The sequence below is a fragment of the Trichoderma harzianum genome, assembly GCF_003025095.1.
Source record: "Trichoderma harzianum CBS 226.95 unplaced genomic scaffold M431scaffold_3, whole genome shotgun sequence".
In the NCBI taxonomy this organism is placed as follows: domain Eukaryota; kingdom Fungi; phylum Ascomycota; class Sordariomycetes; order Hypocreales; family Hypocreaceae; genus Trichoderma; species Trichoderma harzianum.
This window is the reverse complement of record NW_020209251.1, coordinates 2,629,474-2,651,575: the sequence shown is the minus strand read 5'-3', so window position 1 is coordinate 2,651,575 and position 22,102 is coordinate 2,629,474. Positions and strand designations below refer to the sequence as shown.

Sequence of the window (22,102 nt, the reverse complement as noted above, 5' to 3'; positions counted from 1 at the left end):
CGCTGGTGCAAGTACTAAAGTATAAGCCAAGGTCACATGCCCAGGCACGTGATGCCACTTCCCGAAGAACCGCCCAACCTCATCACCACCTCCGATCCCAAACTCCAAGATACCCGCGCATCTCAATCTTCGAGCTCGACTCCCCCCCCCAAAACTCGGCCAATTCCTGCGCCCGCGGCCCTTGCAAAACCAGCAAATCCCACCCTAAAAAGACTCTTTCAATCTCTCCCCCACCAAAGAGTCAATTCCCATTCCACAATCATGGTCCACCGCATCGCATTCTGGAGCTGCTTCGGTTTGTCTCTCAAACTCCCCTCCTCCCCACCTTGCAAAAAACCCTTGATTGAGGCGAACTATTTGAAGAAAGGCAAACTATTTGATTAAGAAATAAAAAAAGATTACTAACAATGTCCTTTTTTTTTTGTTGGCATATAGGCCTGGCCGTGCGCTTCTGGCAAGTCGGCATCGAGATGCGGCCCTTCTTCAACAAGTCCTCGCTGTGGGCGTACCCCGTGTACGCGGCGGGCGGCGCGAGCTTCGGGTACTGGCTGCAGGGCGTGGACGACAAGCAGACTGCGATGCTGAACGAGCGGAAGAGGGCGCTGCTGGAGAAGAGGGCGAGGAAGGCCCAGCGGGATGCGGAGAGGGTGGAGGCTTAAGGCTTGAACATTTGGGATTTTGAATGAGGAGGGAGAGAGATGTAAAAATGAATTGAGGGGGTGTGGGATATCCGGATTTTGTGTACATATAGATGGGGAAGAGAAATGATGAGCTTTTTTGGCTGGGATGAGCTGAGGCCGGGATGCGAGTTACGGGAATCATCAATGGCCGTGCTAAACCAGCGACGAGGACTCAATGAAAATGATATAAAGTTACAGACATGTTTTGCTACCTGACAGTCACGATATGCGGGCGAGTCATTGTTGCAAATGTCATGATAATAACACAATTGGCTTAATTGTTTGCTTGTTTTTTTTTATTCTTTGATTCGTTTTTACGTCTTTTCCTAGCTACATGCTCATGTGCCTCATGGATGCCTCCCCTTTTACAATTCCTCCAGCTTCCGCAAAATTGCAGGGACCGACTTGGCCGAACAAATACCCAGTTCCGTTACAACGGCCGAAATCGACTTGTCCCTCGTCGTGTCAAACAGCAGTCTAAACTCCTCATCCGTGTTCCTCTCCGGATCAATTTCGTTGTAGGTGAGCGAATCTATCGACACTCTCTCCGTGAAATTAATCGTCTCGCACAGCGAAGTGACGCGCATGCCGAGGTCAAACGCCGCCGTGGCGACGTCGCAGGTGCCCGCTCGCGCATACATGGCGCCGTTGCTAAACATGGCCTCTGCGGCGACGAGGACGGTAGTGGACTCCTGCAGGTTTGTGCGCAGGGCGCCAAAGTCGGGCGAGTAGGCGACGGGGATTCCCGCGGCGGCGAGCTTCTTGACATGATCGAGGCCGACCCGCTCAAAGGGGTCGTCGACGAGGATGACCTTGAAGCGCTTGCCGCTGGCCTTTGCCTTGAGCAGGGCGCGCTCGACGAGGTGGTGGTGAGCGTATGTGAGGATGACATCGTCCTGGGCGATCATGTCGGCGGCGGTGTTGACGATGACGAGGTCGGCGAGGGTGATGCGCTCGTGGATGAAGCTGTCGATGGCCTCGCACAGAAGCTTCTTGGCGTCAGAGTCGGCCATGTCGATATCAATCTTGCTGATCTGAAGCTTGAGCCATCTGATGGCGTTGCCCATGGAGAAGCACATGGGGCGGCATGCTGTGAGGTAGACGATTTGGGGGTTGAGGACGTGGGAGGTGAAGTGTCGAGAGAGCGTGGTGCCGTGTGGTGTTGTGTATGAATCGATGACCTGTTTTTATTTCTCTTGTTAGATATTTGCTTCAGAGAAAGTAGTTGAATGAATAGTTTTGTCTTTACCTTTTTGAATGCCAGGAGAGTAGCTTCCAGCCGAGTGGTGCTATCACTGATGGCCATGGTGCTCATCTGCTGGCCCAGCAGCAACACAGCTGGGTGCACATCCTTGTCCGCATGTGTCAGGTTGACTCCCTTGGCCATGGCCAAATGGCTGAAGCACTCTGGAACCGATGGTTTTGCCTCCTTGGTCGCTGTCGCCGTCATGGGCGCGGCCGATCGCGGGGCGGGAGTCTTTCCATGCTGAGCGCCCGCCTGAGGTCCATCTTGCTTGGGCTTGGGCTTGCCGCCCTTTGCGCTGTCGCCCTGGCCCGGTGCGCTGGCGGGAGGCTGTGGCTGTGAGACTTTTGCTGCTGCTCTCCTGGCGGCCTTTTCCTCCTTGGCCTTCTTCTTCAGCTCGGCATTGGACAGCTTCTTCTCGCCGCCTTCTGCTGCTGCTGCCGCCGCGGGGGCCTTGCTCTGGTCTTTGGCGCCCTTCTTCTGGTCTCCCTGGTCCTTCTTTTCTGCCGGAGCCTCGCTTTTGGGCGCGGGCTGGCCTGCTTCTGCCGCCATTAAGAGGTTGGTTTTGCAACAGGACGGGAGGTCGTTGAGGCGAGAGGTTGTATCACCAAAGAGATGGAGTCGTATCGGAGACGTAGATTTGTGTCGCGACAATTGATGCTAAGGAAGGAGTCGAGTGAGAGCTGTTACGTCGTCGCAAGATGAGGCACCGAAGATGCAAAGGCCGCAGAAATAAACAAATCCCGTCCAAAGAATGCCAAAGTGTGTCAGTCCATGAAATGCTGCTTGTGAGAGTCCAAAGGTGGGGTCTCTTTTGAGTCACTGGAAAATAATCGATGGTGGAAACGGAAGTGCCCCGCGCTAAAGCTGCTGATGCTGCAGAAGAAACTTTGGCTGCAGCTTTGGTGAATTTTAATTTGCTTTTTACGGCGACGCGAGAGGAAGCTGGCTGGAGATTTGGGTTTAGAGAAAGATAGCTGAGTCACGGAGAGAGAGTTGATGCGATCGTGGAGTACTATTTTCGTAATGATGCCTTGCTATGAACAGTATATGCGATGCTGCTCGTTCACCAGGTCAAAACAGAGAGACGCAGCTCAGCTTGTTCCCAACGACTAGGATATGCTGCAAGGCTACATACAAACAAGCGACACAACGCGAGTGATACATCGTCATACAGAAATCCATCCATGGAACTCTAGATGCTCACAATCTGCCTGTCATCACGAATCCGGCCATGACGCGTCTTTCCTACGTGACCAATTCGCACCGCCCAAATCCCCTCTCCATCTCGAGCCTCCTTCTTCACGCCAGTCCTCAAGGGACCAACCGCAATGAAAGAGAAAAAGGGTTCTTTCCACCAAACAAGCAGAGAGTCTGTAGGGTTCCAAATATTCCCTGGCCAGGCGAACCCAGCCAGGAGTGGTCAGTGTATAGTTTTCAACTAGCAAAATTCCTCTCTCAGCTTATCGCTTCACGGAGAAGGAAAACGCCCGTGCACTTGGATGGGGAAGAAAGGAAAGAAAAGAAGAGTGAAAAAGGCGGGCGGTCGGACGAAGTTTTATAGGGCGCGGAGTGGGGCCCGTGAGCTGAGGCGTTACGTAAGCAAAGGGCGAGTGAAAGTGACAAGCCGGTGGTACTTGCGGCAGGCAGCGACTCAGCCAAAGTAGGCAGCAGTGAAGGAAGGGCTGAAGTGAATAAAATGAAATGAGTGGCAAAAATAACTGCTTGTTTTCCAATACTCAAAAGATAATTTACTACACAACGCCAATGGCTTGATTTGGTGCATCTAAACTCTGTGAAAGGTGGATTTACTACTACTAGCTGGGGCGCATCAAATTCTATCATCAGATGTCAACAGGAACAGATGACAGAATTGGAGAATCTCGCCAAATGCACAACCAAAAGCCAAGAATAAATGTATCAAACTCAAATATTATGAGTACAGTTCAGATTCAATACGTAAATGACTCTTTACCTGCTGTAATCGCCAACATCGGCCCTCAATGCCATGGGGGGCTTATCATCCACTTGACTCATAACCAGCAGTTGGCTGCCGCAAGCTTTGGCACATCATAGCTCCGATTTTAGCTGCCAATCACACAGCTAAAAGTCTCTCTCAACCCAGCTCACACGACAATGCAATTATAGCCACTCTCGTCCTCCTCACAAGCCATGCTCAAGTTCAAGCGCGCTTATTCCACTGGCCTGGCCAGCGCCATCCCGCCGGCCAAGCTCAAGTACGTGCCCACGTCCGGCACGTATCCCAAGGGCTTCCTCGCCTCGGGCGTCTTCGTCGGCGTCAAGCCGGGCAACACCAGCAAGCCGGATCTCGCCCTCGTGACGTCGGACCGGCCAGCGTCGGCGGCGGCCGTCTTCACAAAGAACAAGTTCCAGGCGGCGCCGGTGACGTTCAGCCGCAAGATTCTTCAGAGCAAGGCCAATGCTGGGCTTCGCAGCGTCATTGTTAACTCGGGCAATGCCAATGCCGTGACCGGTGTCGGAGGGCTGGAGGATGCGGCGAGCATGGCCAGGACGACGGACCAGAGGGTTGGCAGCGAGGACTCGACGCTGGTGATGAGCACGGGAGTGATTGGGCAAAGGTTCGTCTCAAGAAAAAAGATGATTGTTGACGAATTGGTTTTTACTGATGCTCTCCTTCTAGACTCCCTATCCAGAAAATCGTGGACCATATCCCTATGGCCTATCACCAGGCTGGAGACTCTCACCGGCACTGGCTGGACTGTGCCAAGGCCATTTGCACCACCGACACCTTTCCCAAACTCATGTCCAGGACGTTTGAGCTGCCGTCTTCTCCTGGCGTCGAGTACCGCATTGCGGGCATGACCAAGGGCGCTGGCATGATGGCCCCCAACCTGGCCACCATGCTCACTATTCTGGCCACTGACGCACCCATTGCGCCGAGCCTCATGAACCCTCTGCTCAAGTACTCTGTCGACCGCTCGTTCAATGCGCTGACCATTGACGGTGACACCTCCACCAACGACACTGTTGCCCTGCTTGCCAACGGTGCTGCTGGCGGCAACGAGGTTTCTTCCGAGCAGTCTGCCGACTACGAAGCCTTGAAGAATCTGGTGACTGACTTTTCCGCTGAGCTGGCCAAGTACCTCGTCCGTGACGGTGAGGGAGCCACCAAATTCGTCACAATCCGTGTTGTAGATGGTGCCTCCGAGGCTGCCTCGCGCGAGATTGCTCGTGCCATTGCTCGTTCACCCCTCGTCAAGACGGCTCTGTACGGAAAAGACGCCAACTGGGGCCGCATTCTGTGTGCTGCTGGCTACGCTCTCATTTCGCCTCCTGGACAGCCTGTCAACGATGTCCCTGAAATTATCCCTGAGCGGACGAGCGTGTCATTTGTTCCCACTGACGGCTCGGCTGAACTGAAGCTGCTGGTCAACGGTGAGCCGGAAAACGTGGATGAGCAGAGAGCGAGTGAGATTCTTGAGATGGAGGACCTGGAAATCCTGGTGAGGCTGGGAACTGGCGATAAGAGCATCGTTCACTGGACATGCGATTTCAGCCATGACTATGTTACGATTAACGGCGACTACAGGACATAAACGTTGTATAAAAAATGTTACATGTATGATGGCTAGTTTCTTGGGGCAAATAAAATGGGTTGGCTGCATACGCATATCTACAATGATTTCTATTCCAATATCAAAATATGCTCTCCTGTGAAAGCTCGCCAAATGGTCAAAGACAGCCAGCCGCACCGCATGTATGGGATATGTGCATCGACATTATCCAAAAAGCAAGACGCCAAACTCCAACTTCTACTTTTAGCCTTTTCTATTTTTTTCCTCTTCCCGCATCATATATATCTCTTTAAGCGCTCAATGTACCCTTGGTGCTGGGAACCTCGCCCTCCTTGCCGGCAACCCTGGTAGTCGCCATGCGAATGGCCACAGCCAAAGCCTTAAAGGCACTCTCAGCCCGGTGGTGGTCGTTGTCACCGCGCAGGCAGTCGACGTGCAAGGTGATGCGAGCGGCCTGAGCAAAGCTCTGCAGGCAGTGGGGGATCATCTCGGTGCTGAGCTGGCCCAGCATCTCGCGCTTGAGACCCAGGTCGACAATGGCGTACGGGCGGTTGGACAGATCGACGACGGCGCGAGAGAGAGCCTCGTCCAGAGGGGCGTAGGCATAGCCGAAGCGGGCGACGCCAGTCAGGGCGCCGAGGGCTTTGGCAAAGGCCGTGCCGACGGCGAGGCAGCAGTCTTCGGCAGTGTGGTGGTCGTCAACTGGATAATGGAGGATGTGTTGTTAGAACGATGTGGCATCTTTATCACACAGAGAGAGAGAGCAAAAGAGAGTGAAACGAACTGTGAAGATCTCCCTTGCAGTTGAGCGCCATGCTCCAGCCGGCATGCTTCGCCAGCGCATGTAGCATGTGGTCCAAGAAGCCGATGCCCGTGTTAATAGCAATCACCTGAGACTTGCTAGACTGCGAGGCGTGTGCGCTGGCGACCTCGAGCAGTCGGGGGTCGGTATCCTGGGGAAGCTCGCCGCCGTCGATGCTGAGAGCGATCTGGATCGACGTCTCGTTGGTGTTGCGAACAAGAGCCGCAGCACGGATGGGAAGAGCGGAGGTGGTCATTGTGTCCGTTCGGGGCTTTGAGTCTGCAAGATGCGAATCGGTATCGTTACAAAAAGAGTCAATTGGAGTTGCGAGAGTGTAGATTTATGCTGGTGTTGAAGACGGCGCAGGATTTGACTCGCTCCTGTATCGGCGTTGTGGAGTTCTTTTTTTCTCTCGCCTCTCACCCAGCTTGTAATCAACCAATCCTGGAAATCCGAATTCCCGGATGCAGCCAGTGAATGTCTCGCTGGACTGAGGGGTCGTTCCGCTGAAGCTACCCCGCTATTTGCAGAGCACACCCCCTGTAGCAACGCCTTAGGTGCAATCGCACTCCCTAGCAACTGAGAATAGTGGTTGCAAACAAACTTCACGCGCCTAGCATCATCTCTCGCGCGTCAACCTCAGATCTGGATATTCGATATCGATGCAAGCACCTTCTGCTGCCGAAACCCCAGCCATGATACCCTGCTAAATACCTAAACGATTTGTTCTTCTTTTTCATCTATCTGTAACTTTTTTTTATTGTACTTTACTTCTTTTCTTCTTCCATCCTGTCGCTCTGCCCGATGTTCTCTTCTCGATGCTAGAGGATGGAGAAGTTTCTGAGGGATTGGAGGCAGGATGCCCTCAACAAGGCACAATATGAATCGGCCATCTTTATCGGAGACAAGCTCCTCGCCTTGACCAGTCTGTGACCACCAAGCCATTCTTCATCATGGTAAACATTTGAGCTAACGCATGTGTATTATTTATAGACGACGACAACGATGCGTTTTGGCTTGCCCAAGTCCACTTTGCGACTGGAAACTACACACGTGCGCAATCGTTCCTCTCCAAGCAAGACCTCATCAGCCGCAATCCCGCCTGTCGCTATCTTGCCGGTCACTGTCTCATCAAACAGTCTCGATTCGACGAGGCCTTGGCTGTCCTTGGGGAGCGCAATCCGACACACCTGATATCCAATGGCCCGAGCAACAAGCGCAAGGCCTCAAACCAGGCTCGCAGCGGGCGAAGACGAGACGACGATGCCGGGGACGATGAGGCGGCCACCCGACGATTCGAGGCAGCTATGTGCTTCCTCCGGGGCATCTGCTATGCCAAGCAAAATGCTTTTGATCGTGCCAAGGAATGTTACAAGGATGCGGTTCGGATCGACGTGCAGTGCTTCGAGGCGTTCCAGCAGTTGATGAAGAATTCTCTCCTATCGCCAGACGAGGAGTGGCAGTTTCTCGACAGCCTAGACTTTGATTCAATACATCTCTCGGGAGATCCAAAGTCCTCTCAGGAAGCGGCCGAGTTCACAAAGATGCTCTACACGACACGGCTTTCTAAATACAGAAATCCCGCGGCATTCGATACCGCCTACGATTCACTGTCAACACACTACCAGCTGGCCGCTAACCCCGACCTACAGCTTGCTCGAGCCGATTTACTGTACACGCAGTGCCGATACCGAGACGCCCTGACCATTACCAACGCCATCTTGGAAGAGGACAAGTACAACTTTGCGATATACCCCGTCCACCTCGCCTGCCTCTACGAACTCAAGATGAAGAACCTGCTGTTCCTGATTTCACACGACCTGGCAGACACCCACCCCGAAGAGCCCTGTACATGGTTAGCCGTGGGCATCTATTATTTCAGCATCAAAAAAATTGCAGAAGCCAGGCGGTATTTTAGCAAAGCGAGCATGATGGACGCACATTTTGGCCCTGCCTGGATAGGGTTCGCACACACGTTCGCCGAGGAGGGAGAGCATGACCAGGCCATTTCAGCATATTCAACGGCAGCACGCCTCTTCATGGGCACCCACCTACCGCAGATATTCCTGGGGATGCAGAATCACGCACTCAACAACATGACTATTGCAGAAGAATTCCTCAAGACTGCCTACGGGCTGTGCAAGACGGACCCACTGCTTCTCAATGAGATGGGCATTGTTAAATACCACCAAGACAATCCAAAGGACGCCGTCCAATATTTCACAGCAGCCCTCAAGGTGGCCGACGAGAATGACAGTGAACCGTCAGCATGGCTCGCGGCGAGGACAAATCTAGGACACGCTTTTCGCCGGCTGCGGCACTATAACCGAGCACTGGCGGAGTTTGACGAGGTACTACGAGCAGGTGGCAAGGATGCGGCCATCTTTAGCGCCAAGGGGCTCATTCTGATGGAACAAAACAAGCCACAGGAGGCGGTTGTTGTCCTTCACGAGGCCCTGGCCATCCACCCGCAGGATAGCATCGCGACAGAGCTTTTGAACAAGGCGTTGGAAGAAACGGCTTTAGTGGACGGAGCTGCGGAGGAGGAAGCAGACGACTTGGCGGATTTCGAGCAACTGCTGGAAAGAAAGAAGGTGGAAGCGTCTCAGAAGGTGTACGGCAACAGACCTGGCCGCAGCATGATGGACAAGGGAAAGGGGCGGGTAGGTAGGCGGCGGACGATGTTGATTGACGATGAAGACGAAAAGGAAGAGACTGGGATGGAAATGACGGACGACGATGACAATGACGAGGTCTAGGAGGCAGTTTGCGTGTATCGGGGCATTGAGGAGGTCGCGGGAGTCAGCGTGGCTAACCTCGGGTGTTTTGGCGATTGAGCATATGGCATTTTGTTTTGCATTTGTATGAAACGGGAAATTCGGTGCAACTCAGACTGACTGCATGGATGAATAGAGCTAAGCAGGCATTGGGATGGGTTTCGGTTAAAGTTGGTTGCTTCCTTTATCTTTCCGCTGTGCTTGTGAGAGAGGTAACTCATGTGGAACCATTGGGATATATTGAACAAGTATCACGAATACCCACAACATGAACCAAACAAACAAACTCGACACAGCTGTTGCTGCCCCAGTATTTGCATCCTTTACGTTGCAACAACTTGCTATGTTGCGAATTGTCCCTTTTGTTGGTAGGTGCTTGACATTGTCAGCTGGCTATTAACAGCTACCATAATTCAAGATCCGTGCTATAGCTGCGAGTTCTGTTTGATGATCAAGCACTAGTTTGTACAACAACTAGTAGCAGATGTCTACCATGATCGACACGTCTGGGTAAGATCTGGAGGAGAAGAAATATGGTGTAACAATAGCCATCTCTTGTCCCGCATCCAGGCAATAAAGTTGAATTCAATGACGTCTCTTCCTGTTACTACTCTAATAACAATTCTTACTCAAGCAATATGGATATCTCATACGTCTTAGTCAAGGTGCAACGTCGCTATTTTGCAGATCATATCTCCTCCCTTGTGAGTGTCTGAGATCACTCTATTACTGTAAGCCTTCCAATGTTATGTATGTGATGCCAATCTCCCTGTTTTAGTAAGCCAAGTTGGATCATCTCTGTATCACCTTGCTGTGAGACATGAAGTTTGGATCACTTGGCTGAGAGATGCCGGGCAGAACCTAGCAGTCTTATTAAGCTGCCAGTATCGTCATCCATAAAAGGTCTACTTGTATCCGTCTCACCAACTCCTTTTTTGCGTCCCTTTGTCCATCTGCATGATTGTATTGTCAAAAATTGAACTCTTATATCAAGCAACAATCAAGGTCAATCTCACTTACCTAGTCATTCTGGCCAGTGCGGCTCTGGTCAATGGAGATTGTAAACCACTTGTAAGGGCTACCATGCTAGAGCAGACGTTATTCGTTACAGCATGGGTAGGAACTAATTGAGTTGGGAATCTAGGGCTCAGAGTGCAAAGGAATATTAGATCCGAGCTGTTGCAAGCCATACAAGTGCCTCAATCAAATCTGCAATGTAAGTCATGTTCCATACCTGTCAGAATGGATCGCTGATGGTATACTGACATGGTCGGCAGTTCCAACCTATATAACTTCCATAGTATCGATATTGAGGAATGGTGGTCGTCTTCATCTGCTGCTGGAGAGAGCCTTTGGTCGTCGCATGGAGTTCTCCGCTGGAGTTTAAGCTCGGCCGGCCTCGGGCGGATCAATGGAAAATTCAGTCAAGTAGTAGTATAGCTTTTCTAATTGTTGTGCTATATATGTTATGGCATGCTATTTGTGAGATGATGCACATAACCTCCAAGCTCAGCGCAAGAACTAGCTTAGTTGTGGCGGCTTAGTTGAACGTCACTCACTTTAAGCAGGCGGAAGGCGAAATGCATGTGTCAAGACCCATTAACCCAATGTGGAAAATGCTCACTTCCAGCCTTTAAATACTGCAGCTGGACTCTATTGTAGTACATCCTGGTAGTGGTTCACCTTACTCGTGGGGAGAGTTGAGAGCTTGGTTGAAAGCGTTTGTGCAACTATAATGTCTAACAGCAGCTCACTACAACTACAGGACACGATGCTAATTTCAACATCCAGTGTCAATTCTACTAACAAGTGCTTCATTTGGCGACTTAAATTAAATTGATTCCTGGAAATAAGTCGACGGTCAGATGGCTTCAATAGACATAGGGGTTTAACTTGCGACTTGAGCACTTTAGCCGTTTGGTCCCCCACCAACTTCAGGCAGGCCAGGCACCAACGGGACAGTAAATTTGGTTTGTCCCACTTGGTCTTGACACTGGCGTTTGGAATCCAGGACCTTGAGTTTATAAAGATGAGGCCATCCGTGTTAAGCCGTCGAGTTCATCTGACTCGGTCACTTCAATGCACTCGCTTACTTCATACTCGGCCTCCGAGGTTCAATCTTGATTCTTCAACCTTGCACGCTCCACGGCGCCGCACTGGCACCACCGAGTTGACAACTCTCAACCAGCTAAAGCTTAATCTGAATCTCCCCAGAAGCTACGCGGAAGACGCAGACAACCACAAGATGAATATGGCAAATCTTTTACTCAACCTTGACCTCCTGCTGAGCCAGAATGGAACCTCAGAATCAAGCCAGCTCAACAACAACCGCATCACCCGAGGCAACACGCCATCTGGAGCTCTCGAACATGTCCTACAGCCCGATGCGACTCCCACTCAGATAGAGGCGAAGCTGTGGATTGTAGACCGCATATTGGAGCCTCAGACGATTCCGCACTTCATTGAAGCCACCATGTTTGGGGTTCTATCTGACGGGAGTCCGTCATCTTTCCCACCTCTGTCAGAAGAGGTTGTGATGCTGATGCAACAGCCGCTTGCTTCATGGGCGCCGCCTCTATTCGATGTCAGTCATGAAATTCCCGTGCAGCAGATGATGGTGCGCATCGGCTCTCATGAAGATTCAACTCGGCTAGTGCCCATTTCAAAGGAGCTTCACTCTATGAAGTCGAGGCTCTGGGAGGGCATTATGCCTCTTTCTGAGAGACGATGGGAAGAGCTTAAGCTTGACTCGCCCGAAAATTTCCACGCTGCTTGCCAGTACATCTGCGCTATTACAAACACCTTTCATTATCTCAATCTTGCACCTATCAAGGGAGCCCTTCGCGAGACGTACAGTCTCATTTGGGCACACTTGAAGGACTTTGAAGACGCAGTGAATGCTAAGAACAGACTGGAAAACATGCCCGAAGTTCAAATCGCAGCTCGATGGCACGAATATATCAAGGCTCACTTTAATCTCGTCGCTTTACGCTCTCACCGTTGGGTGGTGAACACCATTGACCGTCTCCGTGTTCCGATTCTACAGGAGCTTTCAGGCATTCCTGCAACGGCCGAAATTACCCCTAGCCCGGAGGAATGGACACTGACAAACAAACTTCACGATTTGTTGGAAAATGGGGCTCAGGCCGATTCAGCAATCTTTTTGCCAATGGACGGATACGAGGGTGAAGACCTTGCCGCACAGGATGACGCCCCGCCGCGACCAGATGCCTCTGAGCCGTACCGTAGAGAACCCATCTCCTTTTCGGCGAACGCAGATGCTCGAAAGGCAGATTACTATTTGAGGCTGAAATATCTGTCGCGCACTGAGGCATGGCTTGGCCAGGAGCGAGGCGGTATGGACATGCCAGCTGGCTTGCCGACCGGCTTTGAAGTCTTGTCTGATTATGCAAAGACGGCTCAATGTCAAGTAACAGCACAAGAAAAAGTAAGACTTGAGCTTCGAGGAGAGCCGGCACCCATAGAACAAGAGCAATGGGTGATGAAGGCAAACCAGTTTATTGGTTCCGGAAACAATTTTGAATGGGGATATGTGGCATATCGTATCTCTCATGATCATACAGATGAAGAGTGGGAATCTTTCAAGGCGAAATTTGAGACTGACATTGCGAATTGGGGCCGTGAGCTGAGCAATGTCGATACGATTAGAGAAAGGTCAAAGATTTATTGGCGGGATGCTCGGGATCTAGGCATCGCGGATGGAGACATTGATACCCTCAGAACGTACGTATTTCACTTGCACACAATCCATTGTCACAGTCTAATTGCTTACTATATGATACAGTCATTTCCAATCCTTCCGTGACTTGGAAGAGTTTCCATCTGGCGTTCACAGCGATATTCTTCTGGCGGCGGACAAGGGCGTCATCGACTCATATCTCCATCCAGTACCACAGCAAGGCGGCTTCGTGATTGCCATTGACGCAGACCACGAGCCCAATGAGGTTGATACAGAGCGCATGGATGAATCTCCGGGCTACAAGGGTGTTGTGCGCGTTCTTGGGAGCTTGCTGTGGGATGACGTTGGGGCTCTTGTGTTTATGCAGACGCAGGGTTTGTTTGAGCTGTGGCCGCTTGCGATGCATCATCCTCAGGGAGTGTATGAGGGACCTCTGGGAGGTTTTTAATTATATGAAGTTGATTCGGCAGAGATTCTATATGTTTTTTCATTTGTTTTAACCAGAGAGATCATCTCATTTTCCTTTGAAATGGAAAATGGAGAGCGGCTCAGGAATCGACTCTACTTAATTTTTTTTAACACACACAAATCCTCTTAATGAACAAGCTTAATGACAGAACAACGACTAAATGCCAAGACGTGCCATCTTATTTAGATCAGAAAACTCAATATATACCGTCTCCATCAAAGATTAGTAACAGAACCGAACAAAAGCTGAGCGCGGAACTAGTGTCGAGATGTTCAGCTGACCACAGTACCTCTTATGGAGGCGTCATAGTGGCATCACATCCAACACCATATAAGCAATGGTGATTATTTCGCAACACGGATTTCGACAATTGAGAAAAATTGCTTGTCTCCTGCCTAAGAATCTGATTCTAAGTCATTACAATTCTCGTGGCTGTCATATAACACACAGACAAATCATGTCGCAACCTGACAAAATGGGTCGCTTCATTGAAGCCATGAAGACCGTTTATGGCCCTTTTGACGAGTTATCAAGTGAAGATGCAAACGACTGGATCCCTCCTGATAACCCTGGAGCTGGTGGCCATCGCGGTAGGTATCTCTGGACAGACGCCTTTGGAGTCGTCAACTTCATCACTCTCTTCAAAGAAACCGCCAAACCAAAGTATCTCACGCTGGCGAAACGATTGGTGGTGACTGTCCACGATATACTAGGCCGCACAAGGGATGGAAAGAAAAGACTGGACGGCGCAACGGATAAAGAGCCGCTGGTAGGAGGCCTGCGAATCGGCAAACTGGATGCTTCGGGGAGCGACGGCGATGGACAGTACCATCATTATTTGACGCTGTGGATGTTTGCGCTGAATAGGCTTTCTATTGCGGCGGGGGAGAGAGACTGGAATGATTTGGGAATTCAGTTGGCGAGGGCGATTCATCCGCGGTTCTTGGTGCATTGCCTGTCGGGGGGCGTCAAGATGGTATGGAAGATATCCATGGATATGAAGAGTGTGCTTGTTCCTTCCGAGGGCCATTTAGATGCTGCAACAGGATATGTCGTCTACAAGCTGATGCAAACGACTGCATCGAAACAAGGCCATCGAAATGGTGTGTTACAACAGGAGATTAACGATTACTGGAATCTCATGTCGAGGAAGGGAAGTTTGTCTCCTGGAACCGACATGTTGGATCTAGGTATGGGGCTGTGGATGTGCCACATTTGGAGAGACGAGCCGTGGGCCATCAAATTCCGCAGCAAGGCATTGCCAAAAGCAGAGGAGCTACTTGACTCCTCTTCCGTGATGATGCAACGAAGCGCATCACGAAGACTGGCATTTCGCGAGTTTGGCACATGCGTTGGTGTGAGTTGTATTGATGCGAGTGAGAAGTTGCAGGATCAGGTGGAAGATTTGTTGCAATTTTGGGAGAAGCACCTGGATCGAGGGGATGGGGAGGATGATTTGAAGCCGATTTCGCGAGTGATGTATGCGACGGGTCTGGTTGTTGGAGGTGAGACTTCTGATTGAGACTATCTTAGACTTTTGGCTGACTTTACGTAGCTTTTCGGAGAGGATACCTTGAAGATGAGGTGGAGTGAGGGTTGAAACTGGTAAAAGTTATGGGGTTTCGGTGTTTGGCTTGCATCGGTTGTTTCGATCCTTGTGTCGTTGTGGACAATAGTCTCTTGCGTGGCCATTGGAGCCATCACAGGCATGGTAACGCCACATCTATGGAAGACGTCATTGTATTCATAATATACATGTAATCCAGAGTATTTGTCATTTGGCAATCGTATAGTATGAATATCTGTAAGCCTCAAGCGAAGAAGTGGGTGAACGGCTTGGAGATACAGAAGCAGCAACGGGATCTGCATTTCCCAAAAGTCCCAATCTGGTAATTTTCCCACCCTATTCCCGTTCTCTAATGGCGGGGATAAATGCTGTAAAGCCGATGTGCTAATTGGATCGGAGAAGCTCTGGGTGGGCCGATCTATTGCACATTTTAGGCCCATCTATCATTTGTTGATCTATTGTGTGTTGAGATACCCAAAGCTATTCTATCCTCCACCAGTCGATGGATTGAAGCATCGATCTTGAATAATAGATTCATAACATATTCTTGAGGAACTAACCGCAATTCCTTTTAAAAGCATTCACCAAGAGAATCGTTACAATGGCGCAACTTACTCTAGCGTCCAAGTATAAGATGCTGTCGGGCTATGAGATTCCCGTCTTAGGGTTCGGAGTAAGTCGTCAGGACTATCAGTTACGCATACTAATTAAAATTAACATGAAAATCTAACCAACAACATAGACTGCTGCTGGTGCTGACCAACACTTTAAAATCGGCCACGAAAAAAGCGTGGCAGCCAACATTCACGCGCTCAAATCCGGATACAAGCACTTTGACTCAGCGCGCGCCTACGACAGCGAAAAGGCCTGTGGTGAAGCAATCAGAGCATCTGGCATTCCCCGCGATCAAATCTTTGTGACCACAAAAGTTCGCAAGGGTGGGTACAAGGAGACCAAAAAGGCCATTGAAACAAGTCTTCAAGAGACGGGGCTGGATTACATCGACCTGTATCTCAACCATAGTCCCTATGGTGGTCCGGAAGCGAGAAAGGGAACGTGGAGAGCGTTTGTTGAAGCAAAGAAGGAGGGAAAGATTCGATCCATGGGAGTGTCCAACTATGGCGTGCATCATCTCGAAGAGACGCTTGCGTACATCAAGGAGCTTGAAGCAGAGCTGGGTGAGGGCAATGCAGGAGAGATTAGCGTTGGGCAGTGGGAGATTCATCCTTGGTTGCCGCATCCGGACATTGTCGAATGGTGTAAGAAGCATGGAGTTGTGATTGAGGCGTATTGTCCGATTGTCAAAGGGCAGAGATTCGATGAGCCGCAGGTGCAGGCTTTGATGAAGAAATATGGGAAGAGCGGAGCACAGATTCTCTTGCGATGGAGTTTGCAAAAGGTAAGTGATGCTATTTCTATTCGCCGTTTTAATACGTCTGTGTAATAAGATGCTAACGTGTGCTGCAGGGCTTTGTTCCTCTGCCAAAGAGTGAGACGCCATCCAGAATCGAGGCCAACACGGAACTCTACGATTTTGAACTGACGGATGAAGACATGGCAACGCTGGACTTTGACTCGTATTCACCGACTACGTGGGATCCCACGGTTAGTCCTCTGGACAACTAAAAACTAGATAGATAGCCTCACACCAAATTAAAAAAAAAAAGACTCAGCAATGCGCAAGGTTTACGACGTTGTCTACTTGCTATGAAATCCCAATCGTCTATGGCAACTCCAAGGCCCACTGCATCTTCTCCAACGCCGCAAATAAGTCATTATCATGGTACTTCCTCGCTACAATCTGCAGATTAACCGGTGCTCCCTCAAAGTCACCCTCCTCCCACATCTGCCGTACATGCTCATCATCTTTACTCAATGGCGCAGGCGCATCAGCAGCATACTTCTCCGTCCCCTTCTTACCGGCCTTGATCGGCGTGGGCACCACCGCGCCGGGATAATCGACGTAGTTCCAAAAAGCAGTGTAGTTGGGATAAAATACCATTTCATGCTCACATGCAGGACCAAAAAACACCGGGCAAAGGACGAAATCGACGTCTTGAGACTCCCAGTGGCGCGCAAAGTCGCAGCGGAACTGGTCGCGATCGAGGTGCTGCGCCAGGATCTGGTACGGCGTCAGCTCGGGGCCCTCGGCGGCTTTGATGACCAGTTGTGTCAGGGGAAGCATCGGCTCGCCTGAAGCTGCGAGGTGCTTCTTTATGCCGTTGCTGCCGTCGGGCCAGTATGCGAGGATGGCATTGTTGATTGCTTTGGAGACGTTGTATGGCTCAAATGTCCTGATAGAGAAGTTATTTGATGCTTTTAGCTTTTCAATCGCCCAGTTGAGAGCTCGGGTGATAGGTGGTTGCGGAACAATAACTCCGTCATTCATCATGACTCCAATCTTCAAAGGTTTAGGTTGTGGTAAAGATTTGAGACCGGTCCAGGACATAGGAACAAGGGTTGGGTCCACTAGATACGGCTTCGAGTCCAGTAATACGGACATGAAGAGGTCCATGTCTCTGAGGGAGTTACACAAGGGGCCGGCGGTGGTCAAGATGTTGAGTTCTGCTATTGCACCACCAGCTATAAGGCCTTTTCTAGGGACAACACATGTCGTGGGCTTGAAGCCGTAGATACCGCAGAAGGCTGCTGGATTTCGGACGCTTCCTGCAATATCAGAGCCCATACCGAGAACAGATCCTCGCATCGCCAGCAGAGCGGCTTCTCCTCCACTAGACCCTCCTGCCGACAGGTGAATGTTGTGAGGGTTCAAGGTACGGCCCCATGAGGAGGAGGTGTCCAGATGCATCATAGCTTGAGGCTGGTTGGTTTTGCAGTAAAAGACGGCGCCAGCATCTCTCAAGGCTGCTACTATGTGGCAATCTTTTTCGTCTTTGACTCTTGTATCATAAAGGCCAATGCTAGAATAGTGTCCGGCTAGAGGCAAGTGTTCCTTGACGCTGAAGGGGACGCCATGAAGGGGGCCGACTGTCTTTCCCGTGGATTGCAAATGTTCATCCAAGTGTTTGGCTTGCTCAATGGCATCATCCATGAACCATTCGGTCAGACAGCCTGTCAACTGGTGTGCGATGATGGCTCTCTTGGAAAATGCGGTAGCGACAGCTACCGCGGTCAATTTCTTCGAGGCGATGAGGCCTGCCAGAGCGGTGGCATCGTAGTCTTCCGTGATGGTGAGTTCTTCGGGAGTCAGAAGACCACAATCTTTGGGAACGCCGGTGACGTTCTTGGGAGGGTTGTTGATGAGCTCAATAGGAAGTCGAAGTTTGTCCGGTACCTTGGCGGCAAACTCTTCAAGTACAGCTGCCCGCCTAGCTTCATATCCTGGGGAGCCTTTAAGGACAGGCTTTACCTGGACAACTGGGAGAGATTTTGAGGCATTGTGATGATATATGCACCCTAGCTACGGAGTACCCACCAACGAGGAAGATAGATAAGAAGGGATGAAACGAGGGAGAAGAGTACTACTGAAGGGAGAGAGGGTTGAGTACAAGGTGCTGGGTTGGACAAATAGGGTCAATTCTGAGCTCGCTGAGCTGAATCTTTTATAATTGATTTACTTTTACGAGCCGCCTCAATCAGACCATTGAACACATATCGGTCGTGCGGAGAGACACCCCAGACTACGTGAACTTTGAGACGACCAACTTGGCGCGCGGGGGAGAGGTACACTCTAACAAGCATTCAAGGAATATCGACACCTCCACGGAGAATCTAGAAGGAGGATAGGTTCTGAATTTGGCAGGACATGATTGATAATCGCCCTATTTGACTTGCCAGAAACGGGGACGCGGATTTACACAGAGGGAGGCGGACTTACAATGAGACGGACGGACTTATAGTGAGACGGACTTTTAGTGAGGCGGATGTGGCTTACGTGGTGATCGTTAATAATAAAACAGTGGGCAAGCGAAGTTCAGAAAAAGCGAGACCGCAAAATGAATAAGTACATACATTCAGTAATATAAGCACCTAATCAACTTATCGAGTAATGCTTTTTTTGGAGAACGCCTATTCAGCCAGCACCCGAATTTTATTATATATATATAGTAGCTGTTGCTAGAAAAATACAGAAGTAGTTACTAAAGAAATACAGATCTAATAGCAGTTATTAGGGAAATGTAGATACAGCAGTTACTCTCTTAGTAGGCGTATGATTTAACTCGCGGGTGTTCGAAATCTTCTCGGCCTCGGTTTTTCTGTCATCCGCTTGCTGGGGTTTGTTATGAGAAGATCCAGACGCAGTCGATGAGCATCTAGAAGGCGGCATTATATCTGGGGTAGCGGAACTTGCCGCATGTCGATCCTGGCCTCGCATCAGCATCACCACTTACACCCAGCGTCATTGTAACAGCATTACCAACCACCTCGGCGACCATTACTATTTCACACGTCATAGAATACTGAGACGACCAATTGGAGAGTTTCAGGTATCCTTAAACGTTCGTTACAGCCGTCCACGCTTACGTCTGCTATGAGGTGAGAGAGTCATGGCTTTTTGACCCTCGACGCGGAAGTGTCGTTTAGCCATTAGCTAAGGTACTGATTTATCACAGGAAGTAAATATGGTGGCTCAACACTTTGCGAGCTGAACGAGTTAGAGCAAAAGCAAAGAGTGTTCGCTGAGAGTCATTGACCCAGCCTCTTTTTGACAGACGCACTCATTGAATGCACTTGCAGATCTTAAGACTTCTGTCCTGATGCTGGTTAAAAAGATGCATCCCACAATTCATCTATAAATAGATCGGTTTTACGGAAATGACTAAGGTTTTGAGGATTGGAGAAGAGCATGGCCTTTATTCACACACTTTCCACAATAGTACATCTCGCTTCAGATATATCTCTTCACATCTGCAGTAGAAGAGTGTCAAAGCTACGGAACGTCAAAGCGCCGAGGGAGAGCGATTCATCGATGTGAAGATCCTTATAATCCCAGAAAGATGCGGAACCCCGAGATCTTAGAAGAGATTCGCTGGCCGTGGGCAGGTGTCTCAATGTCTCGAACTGCGTCAATCATATCCGGTCGTACTGACTGTAATACAAAAGCTAGGTTTTCGTAATATTACCTATCATTAGACCATATTATCTTTGTCTTACCTCGGGACGCAACTAACACGCAAGACATGTCTTAGATGATTGTGTGCCCAACATGACGGATTCTATGCTCATTTCCGCGATCTGCGATTCTTGTCTGGCATTGCCTTGCCTTGACTCTCCCAGAAGACACTCTATCTTGGCGTAATCTTCCTCGTGATAGGAGAGCAGGAAAGAGGCGAAATTTACAAGTTGCTTATATGTATCCTTCCTTTCTCCTTTTACGTCGCCCCGCGAGCGTTGTCATATACGCATCGCTATGAAAGAGATCTTTCCGAGGTCTCCTTGATCGATTCATTCGTCATCCAACCACTTATTAAGAGCAAGGAGGAAATTAACAGCCATGCCTGCAGCTGACAGGCATCCAGAGGCCGTACCGGGCACAGTTCACCTCGTCGACTTGGCAGGAGCCACTGCGGGCGGCAAGGTCGAGCTTGTGCCTCGCCCAAGCGATGACCCAGAGGACCCTCTCAACTGGAGTCGCCGACGAAAATACCTAGCTGTCGCCTTGGTGAATATTTACACCATGGGTATAGCAATCTGTTTCACGCTACAGAATTCCGTTTTGGCCGACATCACCCATGACACGGGCATCTCCACGGAACATCTCGTTCAAGCTACGGGAGTCACGTTCCTTGTTTGTGGCTGGGGCTGTCTTGTGACACAACCTCTTGCTTTGACGTACGGCCGTCGAGGGATGTATCTGATATCGATGCTCGTCACGGTTCCGTTAATGGTATGGGCGGCATACTCGACTTCAACGGGTGAATGGTACGCCCACCGTATTCTCTTCGGGCTGGTCAATTCTCCCATCGAAGCTCTACCAGAAGTGAGCATCCCTGACATCTTCTTTGCTCATGAGCGGGGAGCGTGGATGTCTGTCTACGTCTTCACCTTGTTCGGATTCAGCTTTGTGTCTCCTCTCGTGGCGGGCTTCTTCACCGAGGCATATGGATGGCGATGGACCATGAACCTCGGCGCCATTGTTGCCGCCGTATCGTTTGTCATCCTCTTCTTCTTCATGGAGGAGACAATGTACTTTCGACCAACTCTCGAGGGTCTGGAAGATGAGACTCGGCAAGTAGACGAAAAGGCTACAGAGCCTCGAGCAAGCACGGAGGAGAAGAAGAAGGAGTCAACCGTCACAGACCAGAAAACGGGCACCTCATACGAGAAGAAAGATTACATTGAGAAGCTGAAACCCTTTGTCAGAACGGAGGGACGGCCGACAAAGACGCAAATGTTCAAGTCCATGGTGTGGCCCATTGCCATTCTTTTCCAGTTCCCAAGTATTGCCTGGGTTGGCCTCATCTACGGAATCAGTCTCTCGTGGTACAACGTCATCAATGCCACGGTGAGCCCCATCTTGAGTTCGCCGCCTTACAGTTGGTCTACTGGGGCCGTCGGCCTCATCTACGTCGGCCCTTTTATCGGCGCTGCCCTTGGAAGTATCTGGGCCGGTCACATCGCTGACCGACTCACTCTTATACTCGCACGCCGTAACAAGGGCATTCGCGAACCAGAGCAAAGACTGTGGCCCTTGGTTCTCGCGGGAATTCTCTCCTGCATCGGCCTCATTATCTGGGGCGTCGGTGCTGCTCACCGGGCCCACTGGGCAGTTTTGGCCGTTGGTCTCGGCATCCTGATCTTTAGCTGCGTTGCTGGCAGCTCCATTGTGCTATCGTACAATGTCGATTGCTTCAAGGATATGAGCGGAGAGAGCACGGTGTCTGTTATCATCGTCCGCAACACGCTTGGCTTTGCCATTTCCTACGGCATCACACCGTGGTATTCTAATATGGGTTTGCAAAACTGCTTCATCATGGCGGGCTTTCTCTCACTGGGATGCATGAGCACGTTTTTGTTTATGATTTGGAAGGGCAAGTCGCTGCGTCGACGATGTGCCAAGAGGTACTGGAGTTACGCCGAGAAGGGCATTCATGCTGCAAATTAGAGAGCTGCGAGAAGTGCGTGATTTAACACTACAATTAAGTGGTTTCAACAGTACAGTTGACAGATAAGTGATTGAATACAGATGCATAACTATGTCCTAGGCATGCTTGGCAATGGCAGTGTAAAAGTGGTTCTCACCCGTTCATGCATCGTACCTTGCTTAGTGCTTGCGTCACAGTTGGCTGATGTTTGAACAAGGATTAAAGATGCGAGTCAGGCGATATTCTTACGCAAAAGTGTTT

General features: G+C 50.3%; 10 protein-coding genes across 10 annotated transcripts; 7 read left to right on the top strand and 3 right to left on the bottom strand.

Moving 5' to 3' along the window:
- The first annotated feature begins 115 nt into the window (after window positions 1-115).
- M431DRAFT_505753 (hypothetical protein) lies at window positions 116-792 on the top strand. The gene is made up of 2 exons (XM_024918684.1): window positions 116-295; window positions 436-792. The coding sequence occupies exons 1-2, from the start codon at window positions 262-264 to the stop codon at window positions 657-659; spliced, it is 258 nt and encodes an 85-aa protein (XP_024777888.1). The 5' UTR covers window positions 116-261; the 3' UTR covers window positions 660-792.
- A 253-nt stretch (window positions 793-1,045) lies between these two features.
- M431DRAFT_77491 (hypothetical protein) lies at window positions 1,046-1,995 on the bottom strand (the record flags this gene model as incomplete). The annotated part of the gene is made up of 2 exons (XM_024922581.1): window positions 1,046-1,861; window positions 1,930-1,995. 2 exons carry the CDS (start codon window positions 1,993-1,995, stop codon window positions 1,046-1,048), a joined length of 882 nt encoding a protein of 293 aa, XP_024777887.1.
- A 2,100-nt stretch (window positions 1,996-4,095) lies between these two features.
- On the top strand, window positions 4,096-5,501 carry M431DRAFT_77127 (hypothetical protein; the record flags this gene model as incomplete). The annotated part of the gene is made up of 2 exons (XM_024922540.1): window positions 4,096-4,523; window positions 4,586-5,501. The coding sequence occupies 2 exons, from the start codon at window positions 4,096-4,098 to the stop codon at window positions 5,499-5,501; spliced, it is 1,344 nt and encodes a 447-aa protein (XP_024777886.1).
- Window positions 5,502-5,769: 268 nt separating this feature from the next.
- On the bottom strand, window positions 5,770-6,538 carry M431DRAFT_79579 (hypothetical protein; the record flags this gene model as incomplete). The annotated part of the gene is made up of 2 exons (XM_024922840.1): window positions 5,770-6,182; window positions 6,265-6,538. The coding sequence occupies 2 exons, from the start codon at window positions 6,536-6,538 to the stop codon at window positions 5,770-5,772; spliced, it is 687 nt and encodes a 228-aa protein (XP_024777885.1).
- A 572-nt stretch (window positions 6,539-7,110) lies between these two features.
- On the top strand, window positions 7,111-9,041 carry M431DRAFT_479715 (hypothetical protein; the record flags this gene model as incomplete). The annotated part of the gene is made up of 2 exons (XM_024915800.1): window positions 7,111-7,207; window positions 7,276-9,041. 2 exons carry the CDS (start codon window positions 7,111-7,113, stop codon window positions 9,039-9,041), a joined length of 1,863 nt encoding a protein of 620 aa, XP_024777884.1.
- A 2,269-nt stretch (window positions 9,042-11,310) lies between these two features.
- On the top strand, window positions 11,311-13,207 carry M431DRAFT_78938 (hypothetical protein; the record flags this gene model as incomplete). Its single annotated transcript, XM_024922761.1, has 2 exons — window positions 11,311-12,803; window positions 12,865-13,207. The coding sequence occupies 2 exons, from the start codon at window positions 11,311-11,313 to the stop codon at window positions 13,205-13,207; spliced, it is 1,836 nt and encodes a 611-aa protein (XP_024777883.1).
- A 371-nt stretch (window positions 13,208-13,578) lies between these two features.
- On the top strand, window positions 13,579-15,062 carry M431DRAFT_110430 (hypothetical protein). The gene is made up of 2 exons (XM_024911747.1): window positions 13,579-14,733; window positions 14,784-15,062. Exons 1-2 carry the CDS (start codon window positions 13,686-13,688, stop codon window positions 14,819-14,821), a joined length of 1,086 nt encoding a protein of 361 aa, XP_024777882.1. The 5' UTR covers window positions 13,579-13,685; the 3' UTR covers window positions 14,822-15,062.
- Window positions 15,063-15,396: 334 nt separating this feature from the next.
- On the top strand, window positions 15,397-16,421 carry M431DRAFT_79434 (hypothetical protein; the record flags this gene model as incomplete). Its single annotated transcript, XM_024922818.1, has 3 exons — window positions 15,397-15,468; window positions 15,538-16,194; window positions 16,263-16,421. The coding sequence occupies 3 exons, from the start codon at window positions 15,397-15,399 to the stop codon at window positions 16,419-16,421; spliced, it is 888 nt and encodes a 295-aa protein (XP_024777881.1).
- On the bottom strand, window positions 16,355-19,159 carry M431DRAFT_14757 (hypothetical protein; the record flags this gene model as incomplete). Its single annotated transcript, XM_024912754.1, has 2 exons — window positions 16,355-18,165; window positions 19,148-19,159. The coding sequence occupies 2 exons, from the start codon at window positions 19,157-19,159 to the stop codon at window positions 16,519-16,521; spliced, it is 1,659 nt and encodes a 552-aa protein (XP_024777880.1). The 3' UTR covers window positions 16,355-16,518.
- A 1,001-nt stretch (window positions 19,160-20,160) lies between these two features.
- On the top strand, window positions 20,161-21,980 carry M431DRAFT_505743 (hypothetical protein). Its single transcript, XM_024918683.1, has one exon. The coding sequence runs from the start codon at window positions 20,251-20,253 to the stop codon at window positions 21,859-21,861; it is 1,611 nt and encodes a 536-aa protein (XP_024777879.1). The 5' UTR covers window positions 20,161-20,250; the 3' UTR covers window positions 21,862-21,980.
- Window positions 21,981-22,102: the final 122 nt, after the last annotated feature.

Coding starts and splice junctions, on each gene's coding strand:
- M431DRAFT_505753 (XM_024918684.1), top strand. CDS start 262: ATGGTCCACCGCATCGCATTCTGGAGCTGCTTCG. Junction 296..435: donor CGCATTCTGGAGCTGCTTCG/GTTTGTCTCTCA, acceptor GTTGGCATATAG/GCCTGGCCGTGCGCTTCTGG.
- M431DRAFT_110430 (XM_024911747.1), top strand. CDS start 13,686: ATGTCGCAACCTGACAAAATGGGTCGCTTCATTGAAGCCATGAAGACC. Junction 14,734..14,783: donor GACGGGTCTGGTTGTTGGAG/GTGAGACTTCTG, acceptor GACTTTACGTAG/CTTTTCGGAGAGGATACCTT.
- M431DRAFT_505743 (XM_024918683.1), top strand. CDS start 20,251: ATGCCTGCAGCTGACAGGCATCCAGAGGCCGTACCGGGCACAGTTCAC.